The sequence below is a fragment of the Pogona vitticeps genome, chromosome 1 (assembly GCF_051106095.1).
Source record: "Pogona vitticeps strain Pit_001003342236 chromosome 1, PviZW2.1, whole genome shotgun sequence".
Lineage (NCBI taxonomy): Eukaryota > Metazoa > Chordata > Lepidosauria > Squamata > Agamidae > Pogona > Pogona vitticeps.
Window position 1 is genome coordinate 247,544,170 of NC_135783.1, and position 16,315 is coordinate 247,560,484.

Genomic DNA, 16,315 nt, shown 5'->3' on the forward strand with positions numbered 1-16,315 from the left:
AGCGCAGTTACTAACTGTTCCATTACGATCAAATCTAGGAACTGATCTTTTGTTTTCTCTTCTGGTATTAGCCATTTAATTAAGTTGGCTTTCATCTTCTGCATTAATGATCTGGGATGTACACCTGGTTTCATTCTTAAATCTCGAAACCTCTTCTGATAAGCTTCTTCCGTTAGATTGAGTGTTTGTAGAATTGTAGACTTTACTTTTTCATATTGCATTGCCTCTTTTGGGGACAGTGTGTCCACCACCTCCTGTAAGACTCCAGATAAACAGCCGCCTAGAGTGGTCTATTGACTAGATAGGCGGGATATAAAATAAATAAATAAATAAATAAATAAATAAATAAATAAATAAATAAATAAATAAATAAATAAATAAATAAATAAATAAATAAGAAGTATTAGTGTCCATTGTTCCTGCGGCCATCCAGCCACGGTCACCACCCTTTTTCAAATGTATGCAAATAAGCCTCAGGGTCATCTTCAGGTCCCATTTTCTATACGTGTATAGGAGCTGGTCCTGCTACCCAAGGATTCTGTGCCTGTCCTAACAATTTGGAACTTTTATCTTCCTTATTCTTTAATATTTATCCCATCAGCAACCTCTGTTGATCAGCCAGCATATCTATCAGTCTTTCTTGTCTTTCAATAGTTTGATGTAATTTCACATCCTCTGAAACTCCCACCTTTGGAACTGCCTCACTTTGAGCACCATTGTGATAGGGTTCATTGACAGTATCTGACAATTCCTCAGTTTTGGCGGGAAAGGACAGAGGAGACATTTCTTTAACAAACTCTATTAACAAGGTTCTTAGGTTTCTCAACAATAATTTCTGTAGGGTCAATGTAACTTAAGGTCTACAGGAAAATCTGTCCATAACAAGGGTAAGCTTCCTTGGTAGCTTTCTTTCCTCGATGGGGAGAGGGTCCGAATCGCTCCTGATCGGTCAGGTTTCGCAAACATCCACTCCTCACCACACACATAGTCCCACAACAGGGGTGACGAGACCAGTCTCCCTCGGGTGGCTTCTGATTCGGCTGGAGAGGTCCCGGCCGGACCACCTTCCTCCAAGGACCTCGGCCTTGAGGATACAACAATACAGTCCATTCTTCTGGTCCTAAACCTTATATGGGTATCATTATGTCACCCTCTTTTCTCTCTTTTTCTGAGTTCTCACACCTTCCATCCCTTGTCTCCTTCTTTTGCGGTATTTTGAATACTCGCAGCCCTCCTTCCTCCTCCTGCCACTCATCTTCTAAAACAACCACCTTCCTCGTCTCTCCCGACTTGTCCCCCTCCTCCATCATCAAGAACACATCTACTCCCTTCCTTTGCTTCTCTAACTCACCCCCCTTTTCACCCACCTTCATCCCTTTCACTTCTTCTTTAACTTTCTCTACTTCTCTATCTCTACCCTCTATAGACGTGTTAGGGATGGCTCACTCTCTCTCTTCTCTGCGCTTTTATTCTCCAGTTCACACACCTGTTCTAAGAACAATGGCCACTAAATAAAACGAGACTTTCATCTTAGTAAAAATTGTACAACTTTCCCTACCACCAATACCGTTTTTCCAGTCCTGCTGGGATTTGGTACCTCCATGCAGGTGCATGACATCTTCCTCCCAATGTTTCTTTCTCCACTGAAGTTTTACGTCTCTGACAGTTGCTTAATTTGGTGTGGCTGGATTGTCATCAATGCCAAAGCCAGAAGGCAGGGCATAGAGGGACTCAAGACATTCATGTCACATTCACATACAGGCACTCAACGGATGGGATTCTAAAATGTAATGCAAAATCCGATCTACAGCTGCTTAAAAGAAAACAAGAAAATAAATCTCAATGCATACTCACCCTACTGAAAACAAAAGTGATACATACAGCAGTCACTTAAAACAGTTTAACACTCTTCCCTTGCCCTGCCAAGAAAAGAAATGGCTGCTCCTTCTATGGGTAGAGGAATCTATCTGGTCAATCTGAGCCCTCCCACGGGCTCTAGGATTGAAGAGTCCAAGAAGGCTCCATTTTGTGACTGATGTGTAAGCCATCAATCTCCTTTTCTTTGAGCTTTCTAGTTCCACCAAAGTACTCTTTTGTTTTCTCAGTGAGACTAACTGGCAGCAAGTGGTTTTCCTTCTGGTTTTTTTTTTTAAATCTCTGAAGCTATATTCAGTGTTTCCCAGAGCCACAGTTCGATTGGACTGCTGCTCCGGACCTTCCTTGATTTATGCAAGATCAGTTTGGAAACTAACAAATAGCCTTGCTTCCTTTTGTTTTCCAAATGAATTCTGAATCAGAAGCACTCTTACTTTTAAGCATGCAAGACACACATGAAAGATATATGGGGAGTTTTGTCAAATGGAAGGGCAAAGAAACATTTCAGATAGACAGATTTACTACCCGACACCACACAAATTTAGTTGAATAATTCTTTTTTAATGAAACTAGAGAGCTGCATACAAAAAACCTGCACATCTCCCCATCCCTTTCTTCATCCTCATCCTTGCAACCACCTCATTAGATGGACAACCCTGGATGGGTCCAGCTCAATATTGTTACAATCACAGCACAGACAAGCTGGAAAAGGACAAATATGGAAGAGGAAAAACAAATTAATTTAGTACAGGGCTGAACTTGACATTCTACAGACAGCCTGAATTGAGATTAAAAGCTATGATGCACCCTACTTCCCACCCAACCTCCCCCCCCCCCCACTTCTCCATATGCGTCACAATTGCCCAAACATCTTAATACTACAGCGAAGAATAGGCTTTACTCCCTTTGCATTCTGGAAAGAGAGGCTACAGACTGTAGAATTTCAGGCTTCTGTCCATGCCTGTTGATGCAAGGAACTTAGCATGATGACCAAAAGCTACTCCTGTTGTCAGGCCGCTGTGCTCTGTAGGAAAGAGATCAGACAGTCAGGGAACGAACAGCCTCCAAACCACTACAGACTGCTAATCACCAATGGAAGTGTGAACATGGAACTGCTCAAGAACTCTACAAAGGCCACTATCCTCTCACCTGTAAAGTGCAGCACTTCCGTCCACTGCTTGCAGATGTACACTTGGACATCAGTGCCACCCAGGGCCAAGTAAGTGCCGCTCTGGTCAAATATGAGAGATTTCACCTAAAAAGAAAAGCCTTTTGAGTTAGCCACCTTGAGTTCAGAAGCACACACAGGTCACTGATTTGGGGCAGCTACATCAACAACTCCCCCATTCCAAATGAGGCATCTCAATCTAGAGGTGGTTACAGACCCCTCTGCCAGATACCAGAAGGGTACATATTGGGCCCATAAGGGTTCAAAGCAGGAGAAGAACCCAAGAACATGTAGAGAGTCTGACTGCGATGTGCAAAATAAAGATGGGGCAGGAAGACAGCAAGAAAGGCTGCACAAACCTCAAAGTTGTTGTCCAGCTGCAGTGTCTTAAAATTCTTCAGCTTTCGCAAATCCCAAAGTTTCACAGAGGAGTCATCAGCAGCTGTGGCCAGATAGTAACCATTCTCAGAAAAGGCAATGCTAGTAATGGGACCCGAGTGTCCTGGGAAGTTTGCTACATTGGTCCGTTCCTGAAAAGGGCAAGCCAGACAGGATTGTTAGAAGCACATTAAGCCATTCTAGATGGAAAGCAACACCTCTACCCAAAAGATGCAGAGCTTGTGCACCGCCTCCCACAGTGAACAAGAGCTCATTCTTTCTCAAATACTATTCTTAAGTAGAATATTGAGGTCATCTTTTTTTGTTTTTCCCCCACCTTATCAAAAGTTACTTGCCATCTTAGCAGGATAGTCACATCCAGGCAGATAGATAATTATATAGGGAACTTCAGACACTGGATCCAAGCGGTTTTAAGTGGATGAAAAAGAAAAGTTTCAACAAAGTCCTTCAAAAGAGTTTTGGCTGACACAGCATGCAATGTCAGCCAAAATATTTTGGAAGCATCTTTTGATGCACAAGAACTTGCCATTGTGAATCCTAAAAAGAAACGGGCCATGCAATTAATTTCTGCCAGTGGCTCATTTCTCTTTCAAGCTTATAAGGAAACTGTGGCACTGCCTTGCCTTCCCTCTTTTTCCCCCTCTCAAAAGTGGATGGAGTCAAACAGAATTCCAATTTCTCTTAACAACAGTCTGAGCACCTCTAGCTGACGGTATGTAATGTGACTGTACCCACTCACACCAAGACTGCAACTGACAATAAAAAACAGGAAGTGTAGGTCATCGTGCCATGTATCCTGGGGATCCAATATCAACATAAAGAATCATGTGTATCACTTTGAAGGCAAAATCATCCTAGTCATACTAGGCTCTTGCATCATTCGAGCAGAAGATCTACACAGCACACAGGCAGTAGTTCTTCTGCCTTCCTCATTCATATAACTGTGCAGGTCAGATTCTGTCTAATTTCTCACTGAGATAATAGTAATATTTTTCACTTGTATGATATGTAGAAATATTTCAGACACTTCATACTCACTGCCCATAATTGTTATAGCCAGTCTAGCGAGGGAGATGATTAAGAAGACTGACGCCTGAAATCTGTTTTTACCTTTAAGTCCCAGATCTTAATTTGAGAATCCATCGTTCCCGTCCCAAAAATGAGCCCATCAGGATGGAATTGAGCACAAGTGAGAGCTGCAGAAAGAGACAACAACAATGGATTCACCGCAAAGCTGCAAGGGCAAAAGGATGGGAAGTCTCCAACCAGCCTTCCCCTTTTCATGAAACACTGACACAGTGACCCCTGGACACTGTGCAACGTTCTCAAACATGGCTCATGGAATTATGATAAAGCTCAGAATACTTACCACAGCCAGAAGTTTCATCTGTGACCTTGGTGAGAACACGGCCAGATTGGATATCAGAGAAAGCCCAGTACTGAAAAAGAAAGACTAAGGGTTACATTTGTTTGGGGTGGAGAATTGATTTTGTTTCCTTACTTTAAAAAAAATCCGTTCCAGAAATGTTTGACTGATTTTCTTTTTTTTAATTGTTTTATACTGATGTCTTGAGGGAGAGGAGGTTATCCTGAGATATTTTGTAAACTGAATTTTAAAACAGTTTTATATTACGCCAGACTGTTTCTCTACTGTTTTATCTTTCACGTTTCAGTCTCACCTGGTCATCAGAAGAGCTCAGCAGGTAATCTCCTGTGGCATGGAGGCTCAGCCCTGTCACAGCACTCTCGTGAGCACGCACAACTTGCACACATGAGGCACTGGGGACTGACCAGATCCGAATAGTGGCATCTGGAGAAGCTGAGAACACTAATTCCTGAAGAAGAAAAGGAACAGCAGCCTCAGAATTAGACTAAGGCAGGGTTTTTGTCTCTTTAGTTCAGAAACAGGAGACACATCCCAAGTCATCAGCTCAGATGCTAGTAGCAGTCACGCACAATATATTTGTGAGGGGATGTCAGGCAAGATCACACAGTCACTTCAGCAAGATGACAAACAATCAGTCATGCTCTCAGGCAGATGAAGTACAGACAGGAAATCAGAGTTCTAACCTGGGATGGGTGGAAAACTACATTGGTGACCTTCTTGGTATGTCCTTTCAGAGTCGCCAAGATCTGCTCTGAGCTCTTGTCAAAAACAACAACATTTTTATCAGCACCACCTGCAAAACAGGAGTATAACTCAGAAATCAAAATCGTAAAAGCCTAGTGAAAGAGACTCCTCCCTGCTATACTCTTGAAGGATTTGCTGTCTGTTAGCAATGTCTGGTTTACCACTATGCAGACAAAGTAACACTATGGAACCAAGACTTCAGAAACAAGTTCAACATCCCAAATTACTGACATTTTAAAATACCAAACAAAGAGAAGAAACTCCTTTTGTATGGACAGAAGGCTCCTATGGCTGACATCTTTCTGACACAGAAATAGGTAGGGAGACAGACAAATTATTTATTTCATAGATTTCTATACTGCCCCATTAGTGCAAAGCACTATTCTGGGTGGTTCACAAATTAATAATATAGAACAGAAATACCAATAACTTAAATAATAAGAATAATAAAACTAAAAGCAAATCACATTAGTAGAACACATAAGAGAAATAAGACGGCTCAAATATTATCATAGAGCAGGCAGGGCAGGAGATACTCTGGGAAGGACACCTTGACGTACCTGTGAGGATTTTGTTGGTGTCAGAAGGACACAAATCGAGAGCCAGAATACCAGGAATGCTGGCACTGTGCAGTCCCTGTTCAAAAACAACAGTGTTGTCATTAACAGTTCAAGCTAGGAAAGACGAAGGGCCTGCAACTGAATCATATCAACTGACAAGCAACTGCGGGGAGGAACTATTGCAAAACACATGCTTTCAGGCCCTTGGCTGTAGCTCACACTTTTCTCTTTGTTGGTGCCCAACAAAACAAGCAGTTTTGATTTATTTCATGAGGATCTGTGGCAGACGGGCCACTGCAGACATAACTCCTAACTTGCTACTTCAAGCAAAAATTGGGATTATGGCATCAAGGGCAAGTCAATTCCCTTGCATAAAGAAGCAGTGGAAGCAAGTCTGAAATAACTCCAAAAAGTGATGGTTACAGGGTTTTTTTAAAAGGCAATCACAACTGCACAGTTGTCGAACCCTGCAAACAGAAGCAGCAAAGTGCCAATAATCTGGGGAAGCATCACAAATACAGATGGGGACGAATTGCCATTTCCGGCTTCATGATCCATCAAAGTTGACAAATCATGAAGTACCCCCTCCCCATGAACCAATGAAGCATGAATCAGTTTGGGGGTGGGGTGGGGAACAGCCGCAGGCTGCCTGGAAAAAAAAAACACACAAACACACCGTAATCACCACCGCCATGCCTCCATAGCCATGGCCTGCAGTAAGGGACACTGGTTGCCCTTTGCAAAGATGGTGGCTGCAGCTTAATTTAGGCTGCAGCTTAATGTAGGGTAGGGAAGTTGCAGCCTCCATCTTTGCAAAGGGCAGCCTGGATTCCCTTAAGGCAGGCCATGGCTGCAGAGGCCACCACAGCGGGCGGCGCTGGATCACGGCGGCGCTGGATGGTGGCAGTAGCTAAGGTAGGGAGAGGAAGTGGGCAGGGGATTGGCTGTGGAGGTGGGTGGCTGCTTATCGGCTGATCGGCAGGCCTGTAGGCAGAATGGGAAAGCCACAGGAAGACAGGGAATACTAGCCTTCCCTCTCTTCCTATAGGGGATGAACAAAAATGGGGGAAATATTTGTCTCTTCGTATTTGTTGGGGTCCCTGGAACTGGTGAATATGAAGGGACATATCAGCGATTCCTCACAAATATTGCGACCCTTTTTTTTAATTCGTCCCCATGTCTAGTCACAACATCATAGTAAGAAACCCGTATTTCTGAAGTTAACACAATCTGCAAGCCGCACAGTTTCCCCAGCCCTGCAAATTACTGCAAAGCATGGTGGAAGTGTAAAGTCATGGTTAACCTATGACAAGCGTTGTCCAGATGGGCCTATTAAACTACAGAAATGCAACTCAACCACATTCACAGAACCATTTAGGAAACATCTGACTTCCTCAAGACACAGCCTTCTCAACTGTGAGCACGATATACTCACCACATGTGAAGCCACCTGCCGGTATCTGCTTAGCTCCTCTGGTTTCACCAGCTCCTCTGGCACAGTCTTCCCTCTCTATCAAAAAGACAAGACAGAATTGGTCAAAGTAGAATTGGAACCTCCTATCAGCCTACAACATAGGAAGCTATTGGTTTGCACACGCAACATAAGCTCTGAAAAAGTGGTACTCACCTTTTTGCGCTCCGTGGTCAGCACAGTGGCTTTGTCTTGAAGCTGCAAGACAGAACAGTATTAGAAGTCAGACTCAAAATGGACATGTAAGCACACAGGCTGGCAGTGGACAGGATCACAGCTGCAATGCCAAAGGAATGCACAGTGGTGTAGAAACGGCACATGTGTTTCTATAAGGACAGCTCATTTTAAAAACTGAATAGGTAAACCATAACTGCATTTTTATAGCGCAAGGCTGGGCGACTTTAGGAGATCTAGGGGCAATTTTTCTTCACCTGGGATCTTCTTGGGGCCAAAAAAGATTGCCAAAAATGCGATTAAAAGGTATCAAATCATGAACCCAAACACGGCCAACAGTCAAATCCAGTTCTGAAAAAATGGATTTATTTGTTCTTAAACAATATAGGCCAATTTGAAAGATGAATCCATGTCCCTGCAGGCTTCCAAGAGTAGCAATTCACCATTTCTGTGGACGAAAACTGTTTCTGAGGTAAGTGCAGGGAGTCCAATGAGTCAAGGGCTGTAAAAACAGCCCAGGGGAGGCGCATGTAGCCCCAGGCCCACATGCTGCCCGCTGCTGCTACAGAATAAGGAGAAAGTGACAAATTGTGAAGTGAGGTTGTTTTGTACCTTCTGGATAATCTCTGGGGTCATTCCTGCCAGTTCTCCTAGGTCCATTGGTTCACCAGCACCCTGAGATATAGAAAGGAGGAGTGTATTAGTTCAGAGAAGGAAAAGAATGAATGAAAACCATGGTCAGTTCCTGCACATGTGTTACATACCACAGCATTGGGCTGGGAGGATGGTACTGCCTGGGGAACAATGAGGCCAGCCTGGGGTTTCAGAGTTGCCAAAGCTGTAAGAAAAGATACAGTGCAATTTGACAGGGCAAAAAGACAATTGGCACAATAGACTCCTTCTCTGGACACAACCCACAGCGCATGTAAGATGCTGGGCTTTTACCTTCTCTCGCTGCAGTGACCTCTTTGGTGAGACGGGCGATGACACGACAGGCAGCATCATGTTGGTACAGGGCATGAGACAGCTCCTGGCGTGTCGTCTGCAGCTGCTGCCGCAGTGTGAAACTATGCAGCATAACAGCATCCTAAAGGAGACAGATCGGCATAGCAGTGGATGTCTGCAAAGTGGCCACGTTCCCACGTTAACAACAAATCAGGATTCCTGACTTATGCTGGCTTGGTAAAGCAGCATGCCAGTTTGCACAAGACATTAACTTTAGTCCTCCTGCTCACATACGCAGATAACCAAATCAGAAGCAGACTGTTTCGCATGACATCCAATCTAGACACCCTGAAAGATTATATGAACTAGGGAGGAATGCTTTAAAATGTAGAGAATAATTTCAGGTGTGTTATCTTAGTGAACTAGTTATCTTAGGAGGAAATTCTGTAACATTCAAGTGGGGGTGGGGAGAGATACCTACCCATTCATCCTGAAGTGCCTTCAAAATGGCTGGAATACTAGTAGCCGACGGTGGCTTTGGCCGAATAGGGTGGGCAACTGTAAATGACAGGTAGAGGAAAACATTAATTCTTAGAAGATGTCTGTTTCCCAAGTATCATCCTTACTGTCTCACAAGGCTACCTACCAATCAATGGCTGAAATCTACATCACAAAAAGCTGTAGCAATTTTTTTGGAAATCAAAAATTTCCAATTTTTTTGGCAGAGGCTCTGTCAGAATCTGCCCTCCCATGAGATTTTGCAAGTCTCAGGAAATCTTGCGATTGCTGCAGTAAAGAGGGGCACTTTCCACCCTACTCCTCACCTTTGATATCTATGAGTTGTTCTTCAGACAATGGCTGGTTGTTCACTGGATCCGTTCCATTCTCTGCAATATACTTTTCAATGAGTCTTCGCTCATAGACATGGTTTGAGACAGGAGACACACAAGGATGCTCAGGTACCTCATTTGAAACTGCAAAAAATAATTACAGGTAAGGACTGAGAAGAAATTTAAAGACCCATGTCTATGACCCCAGTTTGGGGGGGGAGCTAGTGAAAATATAGAAACAAGTACAAGGGGGGGAAAACACCAAGTATCCCAACCCACTAGAATTCAAAATAAAAACAACTGTCAGGCATCTCTTACAGTCCTCCTCTGCAGAGTAAAACCAAAACCAGATTTATTCACCCAACTGTAGTATTATTTTCTTAAGCACTCTGGGAAGAACAGAATCCTCCCTGACAGAGCTGTCTTCCATCATAGTAACAAGTGGGTTCTCACACATTCCTGTTTAAGCTGACATGAGCCATAATGCAATGTACTCAACTATACCATCTTTCCATCACAGTGGAATGGAATCTGTTCTGATCTAGGTGCTTAGGAAAGAACACTCACACTTTCAGCAACCCATTATGAATAAGCTTTCAAACAGATTGAATAAAATATCAATTTTTAAAAGTTCCTTGAGGATCTCTGGGCACCTACCAGAAAAGGATGCATTGTATATAACATACTATGAGTGACAAGGTTGGATTTAGCTTCGGATGAGAAATTCTGCCATGTTTGGGGGCCAATTTCTATCTTCCAGCACCCTCTGGGAGCTATGTAGACCTCCCTCAGTTAAAAAAAAAAGTACTGAAGTCCACAACCTAATTTGAAACATTAGAAAGGAGGGGGCAATTCCCCCCCTTAGGGGCCATGTGCTGGATCCTGATTGAGATGAATGCAGTGTCACTGAATGTCAGTGGAAACTAATTGAAATCAATGGCACCTAGGTAAGTAAAAACACAGTTCCATTAACTGCAACAGACCCAAGGTCCATGGAATTTATCTGGATCCAACCTTCTGCATGAAACTGAATACCAACCTCCAATGGCTGGGTTTTAGCCTCAGCAACTGATAGGTTTCTGTCATGATAACAGAGGCACTGGAAAGCCCACCAGCTATTAGAAATCGGAATCCAAAGGGCTGCCTTAGATGTCACACACTTACTTGCTCCACACTCATGACAACCCTACATTGCATATTCTCCTGCTTCCTCAAGTGGTAGGCAATGATATGGAGCAGGGGCAGGGAAATGTTACCACACCTCTAAGCATTCCTATACCTGAGTAAAAACTCAATATAGATGAATCCTATCTTTATTATGCTGAAGGAAATGTGGGTTTGGAGAAAGCTGTTCAGTGAGATACAGACTGTGTTTCAAGGAACACTTGGGTTCCTTGAAAAGTAATCAGAGACTCCTCAATGAAAAGATGAGTAAGGGTAGACAAACTTCACTGAACCACAGCATATATATCTTTCCCTGCAATGCATAGTTACCAAGGAGTGCTAGATGTATTCCAGAGAGCACTCGACACTTCGTATAGGAGAATTATCAGTCTTCTCAGCCTGTGCTCCACCTGAACAAACTATATACCTGACTCAGAACATGGAACAGAATGTTTTGCTACAGAAGGAGATTCTCCACCTGACAAATCAGTGCAGAAATGACTTCTGGAAAACAGAAATTTAAAATACTGGCTCATTGAAACTTCTGAATCCAGAAAAGGGCCATGGAAATTTGGAAAAGAAGTACAGTAATATGAATAGCTAATGCAGCAACACAGTAGAGATGTATTTCCCTGTATGTTTAATAACTTGCTCATATAAGAATGGCAAATGCAGGTTACAGTGAGGTTACTCCTTACTGTAAACCATGAGAGAATATTAACCCTTCCTTTGTTAGATACTGTGGTTTTTAGCCAACAATCCTGCCACTCTCCACCCAAGTCATGCTTTAGGATCCTTGACTCTGGAGTTAAAAAGGCCAATATACAGAAACATTGAGAAGGAAGGCAAGGGGATCTCTCTGCCACCTTCACTATCAAGTACTGCAGAGCTCTTTAATATGTTGCACACAACACCTGTACATTCCAGCACTGCAATTAGATAATAACAGTTTGCTTCAACTGTAATAGTCCCCAAGGAGAATGAGTAAGTGTCTCTGATGCAGGATGATTTTTGAAGCCTGCAGACTTAAAAGACACATGCCGTGCATACTAATAACACCAACAGGCCGTTCTTGAGGCCTCAAGATGCAGAATTTGAAGCACACCCACATAATTGAGCATTTACACCATCACAGGTGCATTCAAAACAGACTGGGGTGTAATTACAAGACAACAGCTTACATGTGATGAAGCAAGCAAGGCTGCTTTTTAGATCTGCCCAGCCAGAGCAAAGAAATGCTAACATGACATGTACGCTGCTCTATTATACTTGCCAGTTCTACAGAACCCATAGATTTCTAAGAGATTAATTCATTCATGCTGTAGTAGGCAGAGATAATCACTAGACAGGCAGGCAGGTTGCAAAGAACCTAATCGATTTAGAAATAGGTGGGCCAGAATCCCACTGGTGTTCACAAAAGTTTTGTGCCACAGCTAATTGTCAATTGAGGGCTACCTCTGTTGTTAAATAGGGTTTCTGCTCAGGCATACAACTGACACATATCCTGACACCTCATCCATCAGCTGAGGTCAAGTTATGCAAATCTGACACAAACACCTGTTAGATTCTGGCTTCACAAGGACAAATAGCTTTTTTTTAAAAGCCAAAGAACATGGACAATTTAAAAAATCCTTTTACTTAATGTCTGAAAGTGGGTGGGATTTTTTTAACCTACACGTGTTGAAAAACAAATCATTATAATTTTTGTGTGTGCTCAGAATAAGTAAAAATATTAAGCAATTTTTAAAAAATTAAATGAGACTTTTTTTACAGTTAGAATACTTTTTGATTCTAAAAGGCCCTATGTGACAACAGTTTTACTTTAAAATATGTTATTGTTCAAAATTCTCATTCTGGAATAAGGATTACAAATTCTAATTCTGTAGAGAAAATGTATCCGCATGCAAGGGTGTTAATTTTATGAAGTTCCATGGGGTTCTATAAAGATAATTTAAACTATTCTTTATAAAATATTGTCAAAGTCTTTCCAGTACTGATGGTTGTCCTAACAGAGTAAAGAATGAATCCTACAAATATTTATGGTTCCACCTTTGAATTGTAGATTGCTCACCTTCCTGTGCCTTAAAAAAATCTGCTTGAATGAGTTTGATAACTTAGATTATCGTTCATTTTCTGATGTAACTGCAAAAACAATCTGAATTTTTTTCAAATGCAATATTTAAAAAAATGAACAGGAAGGCCTTTCTAAAAATAAAACTGTACTGCCAAGTTGTGTAAAATATGTATTATGACTATGGCAAGCAAAAATGTACTTGGGATGGAGAGAATCAAAGAATTAAATTTAATTGTTTTAAGTAATTATGTAACTTAAGTGTACCCTGGTAGCAATTTTTGTCTTATGTTCTGTTAACCTTTTCTAAAAACATAGAAGTGATAGAATAAATGCTTGTTAAAAGGGTTTCAAATGTCTTGTGGGTTTTTCGGGCTCTTTGGCCATGTTCTGAAGGTTGCTCTTCCTGATGTTTCGCTAGTCTCTGTGGCCGGCATCAGAAGATGGCGGCCACAGAGACTGGCGAAACGTCAGGAAGAGCAACCTTCAGAACACGGCCAAAGAGCTCGAAAAACCCACAACAGCCATTAGATCCCGGCCGTGAAAGCCTTCGCGAATATATTGTTTCAAATGTCCTTTAAAAATAATGTTTAAAGTAGCTAGAGAGCATTAATCATTAAATCAATAAATTAATTTCAAACTGATTTGTTACATTATTTTCAAAATGTAGCTTCATTCACCCTTGTTCTGTAAAAGGTAATTAATCACAAGCAGGTAGAATACTTTTGACTCCGTATTTTCAAGTTCTAAGAAACCATAAGGCTTATGTTCAACATAGGAAGCTTTAAGAGACAAAATACAGGTGGGAAATTGTAGAACTTTGTTGAGCAGACAGTAACAGTCTAATTACAGACAAAATCTAAAATCAAACACAAACCTAGAAATCACTGAAAAAATAATGTGCCATTAAGAGTATTTCAAAAGTACTGCAAAAATGTATTTCTCAAGCTGTTTTAAGCTACATCCTTACAAACAGGTGTTTCATGTGGCATATTTTAGGGTAGCTGCAAAGATGTTCAAAACTTTCTATCGTGCTGTAAAATATTACGTGCAACCACACTACTACTTAAACATATATTTCATGATTTGCACAATACTGTAATTTATCTGTTCAAGTTTGCAAACACAAGAACTAAAACAAAATACAGTTGTCAGAATGGGTACTTTAGCAACCAAACCTATTGCCAAGTGACACTGTTCAACATCCATAGTCAAAACACCGGTCAAAAATTTGTTATGCATTTTTAAAGTACAGGACAGGCAGAAGCTTGAGTAAGAGAACCACAGAGCCCAGTCACACTTCTGAACCTACAGATCAGATAGACTCACTGCTTTGGTTGCCAGAAGTGAAGGAAAAGAGAACCATTAAACTCAAACTGAAGAACCCATTCAAGCATCAGTGTAATAGATTAGGCCCTTCAAGATGACAATTAAGATCAACAAAGATATATTTGAGAGCTGGAAGTCAAAATCCAACTATCCTGTTTCGCTAGCTATCCAAGATCTGTCCACATGCATGTGCTGAGTGTATAAGTGAGTGCATGTATAAATACTAGAATAACCTCTTCTGCTATAGGATATTCTTCACAGAATATTAAGTTGCTGTCAAAAGCATTCTGAGTTTACAGGATTACAATGGCCTTACAACTTAACTACTTGTTCCATGTGAACCAGACCATCGCTCTCTGCCTCTGCCTGAAGATCGCCATCTGCCACTGCCTAAATACTTACTGCAATGGGAAGTGTACCAGTAATCTAGATTGCTGAAAGTTTTACAACACCTTAAATGATAGCAAATTTTATCTGGCAGTCTTTCATGAAATGCAACCCACTTCATCAGGTATTGGTGCAGTATATAAAAGCATATGTCAAACCAAACTCCCATAGATGAAGGTGCCAGAGGTTGTTGTTTTTGCTACAACTAATACTGTATAGCTAGAGTTTTATACTACTGGAAATCTATGTAACTGATTCCATTGGCAAACTACTATTATCATTAAAGTGAAGTGGCACTTGATGAAATGGGTTGTACTTCTTTTGTGAAATAACCATGTTAATCTTTAAAGTAGATTAACACTCTTTGCTGTTTTCATCATCAAGAAATTGCCCTTAGTGTTCAGGTGAAACCTCCTCTTCTGTAATTTAAGCCCATTGGGCTCAGTACTAGTCTCAGAGGTAGGAGAAAACAAATTTTACCCCCTTCTATGTAACAAGCTTCTGAGCTGGATGAGGTGCATTTCTGAGTGTGTGTGTAGAACTGCAACCTAAAGGATGCAGTTCTGTAACATCAGCCAAAATTAAGTCACTTGAAGTACGCTGGGACTCCTGAAAAGTGTCACTGCCCTTTCCCTCTACACAAAGACAGAGATAACCAGGAACTGCTGGATAGCTCAATGGTTTAGGCATCTAGCTGCGGAGCCAGAGTTCGATTCCCCACTGTGCCTCCTTGATAGGGGCTGGACTCGATCATCCATAGAATTCCTTCTAGCTCTGCAGTTTTAAGATGATGATGATGATAATAATAATGAAAAAGAGGCAAGGGGCCACGAGAGCTGGTGCAGGATAACGACTGAGGCAGGGACCTGCAACTCTACCATTCAAATCTTTCGCTTCTCCCACAAGCCCAGAAGTCTGCCCAAAAAACGCACATCCGCTACCTGGGGGAAAAACACTCCTGGTTTGCCTTACAAAACGGATGTAAAGACTAAAACTGAATACGGCATGAGAAACCAGGAACACGTGAAGGCGCTTCAGAACTGTTACAGGCTAGGGTTACTTATAGAGAGCCTCCCATCCCGATCCTTCTTCCTCCTACAAACTACAAATAAGGGTTCTGCTATGCGGGGACAGGAAGAAAGGCGTAAAGGGCGAGACCAAAGGGGCACAAAAACGAGACCACTCACTGGAGCAGATGAGGGACATGGCGAACGCCTCCTCGGTATAGGGCCCCCGAGTACTTCCGGGCCACTAAACCAAGGTGGAAGATTCTGCTTCCGGGAACCCGGTCCAGTGCCTTGACACTCTACCCGACGCCACGCCGCACCGCGCGCGCGGGAGATTTCAGCACCGACCGGAAACGGAAGTCGCGCACAATCTCCCTTCCCCCCCTCCTCCTGCCGTGGCCTCAGAAACTTAACGGTTTACGGAAGATTCGCAACTTCCACATCCGGAGGATGAGGCCGCGCGCGGGGGGGGGGGGGAAGCTATTGTATTCGCGGGCATACAGTTGGATCCTGTGGGTTTTAAGACCGACGTAAACGTCTCGAAGTCAGCCTTTGGTTTCCTCCTGGAGTCATTCTCGCCATGTCCCCGAAGCGCAAATGACGAAAGCAATACAGCACGTTAGATTTGGTGGTGGACGTGGGCCGATTTGCTTTTGGACTACGGCTCCCACAATTCCTCTGGCTGCTAAGGGATTTCTGGGAGTCGTAGTTCAAAAAAAACAATGTACACTTTGCCCACATACCCTCAGTAGCGTGTCTCGACGTGGAACGTCACAGGGAAGGCTCTTTCTGAGTGGGGGTGTT

At 42.4% G+C, this 16,315-nt stretch overlaps 1 protein-coding gene across 1 annotated transcript; it reads right to left on the reverse strand.

Moving 5' to 3' along the window:
- Positions 1–2,415: 2,415 nt before the first annotated feature.
- Positions 2,416–15,887, reverse strand: PRPF19 (pre-mRNA processing factor 19). Its single transcript, XM_020792414.3, has 16 exons — positions 15,692–15,887; positions 9,548–9,697; positions 9,205–9,281; positions 8,724–8,865; positions 8,543–8,616; positions 8,391–8,453; positions 7,761–7,802; positions 7,569–7,643; positions 6,134–6,209; positions 5,513–5,622; positions 5,122–5,277; positions 4,812–4,881; positions 4,553–4,638; positions 3,403–3,573; positions 3,025–3,130; positions 2,416–2,899 (listed from the first exon to the last, which is right to left on the reverse strand). Exons 1-16 carry the CDS (start codon positions 15,708–15,710, stop codon positions 2,802–2,804), a joined length of 1,515 nt encoding a protein of 504 aa, XP_020648073.1. The 5' UTR covers positions 15,711–15,887; the 3' UTR covers positions 2,416–2,801.
- Between the last annotated feature and the right edge of the window lie 428 nt (positions 15,888–16,315).

What these genes read in the sequence shown, in the direction of transcription:
- PRPF19 (XM_020792414.3), bottom strand. An exon ending in GGCAGGTGGCTTCACATGTG is followed by an intron (nt 6,210 to 7,568) that starts GTGAGTATATCG and finishes GTTTTTGAACAG; the next exon opens with GGACTGCACAGTGCCAGCAT. An exon ending in GGAAGTGCTGCACTTTACAG is followed by an intron (nt 2,900 to 3,024) that starts GTGAGAGGATAG and finishes TCTTTCCTACAG; the next exon opens with AGCACAGCGGCCTGACAACA.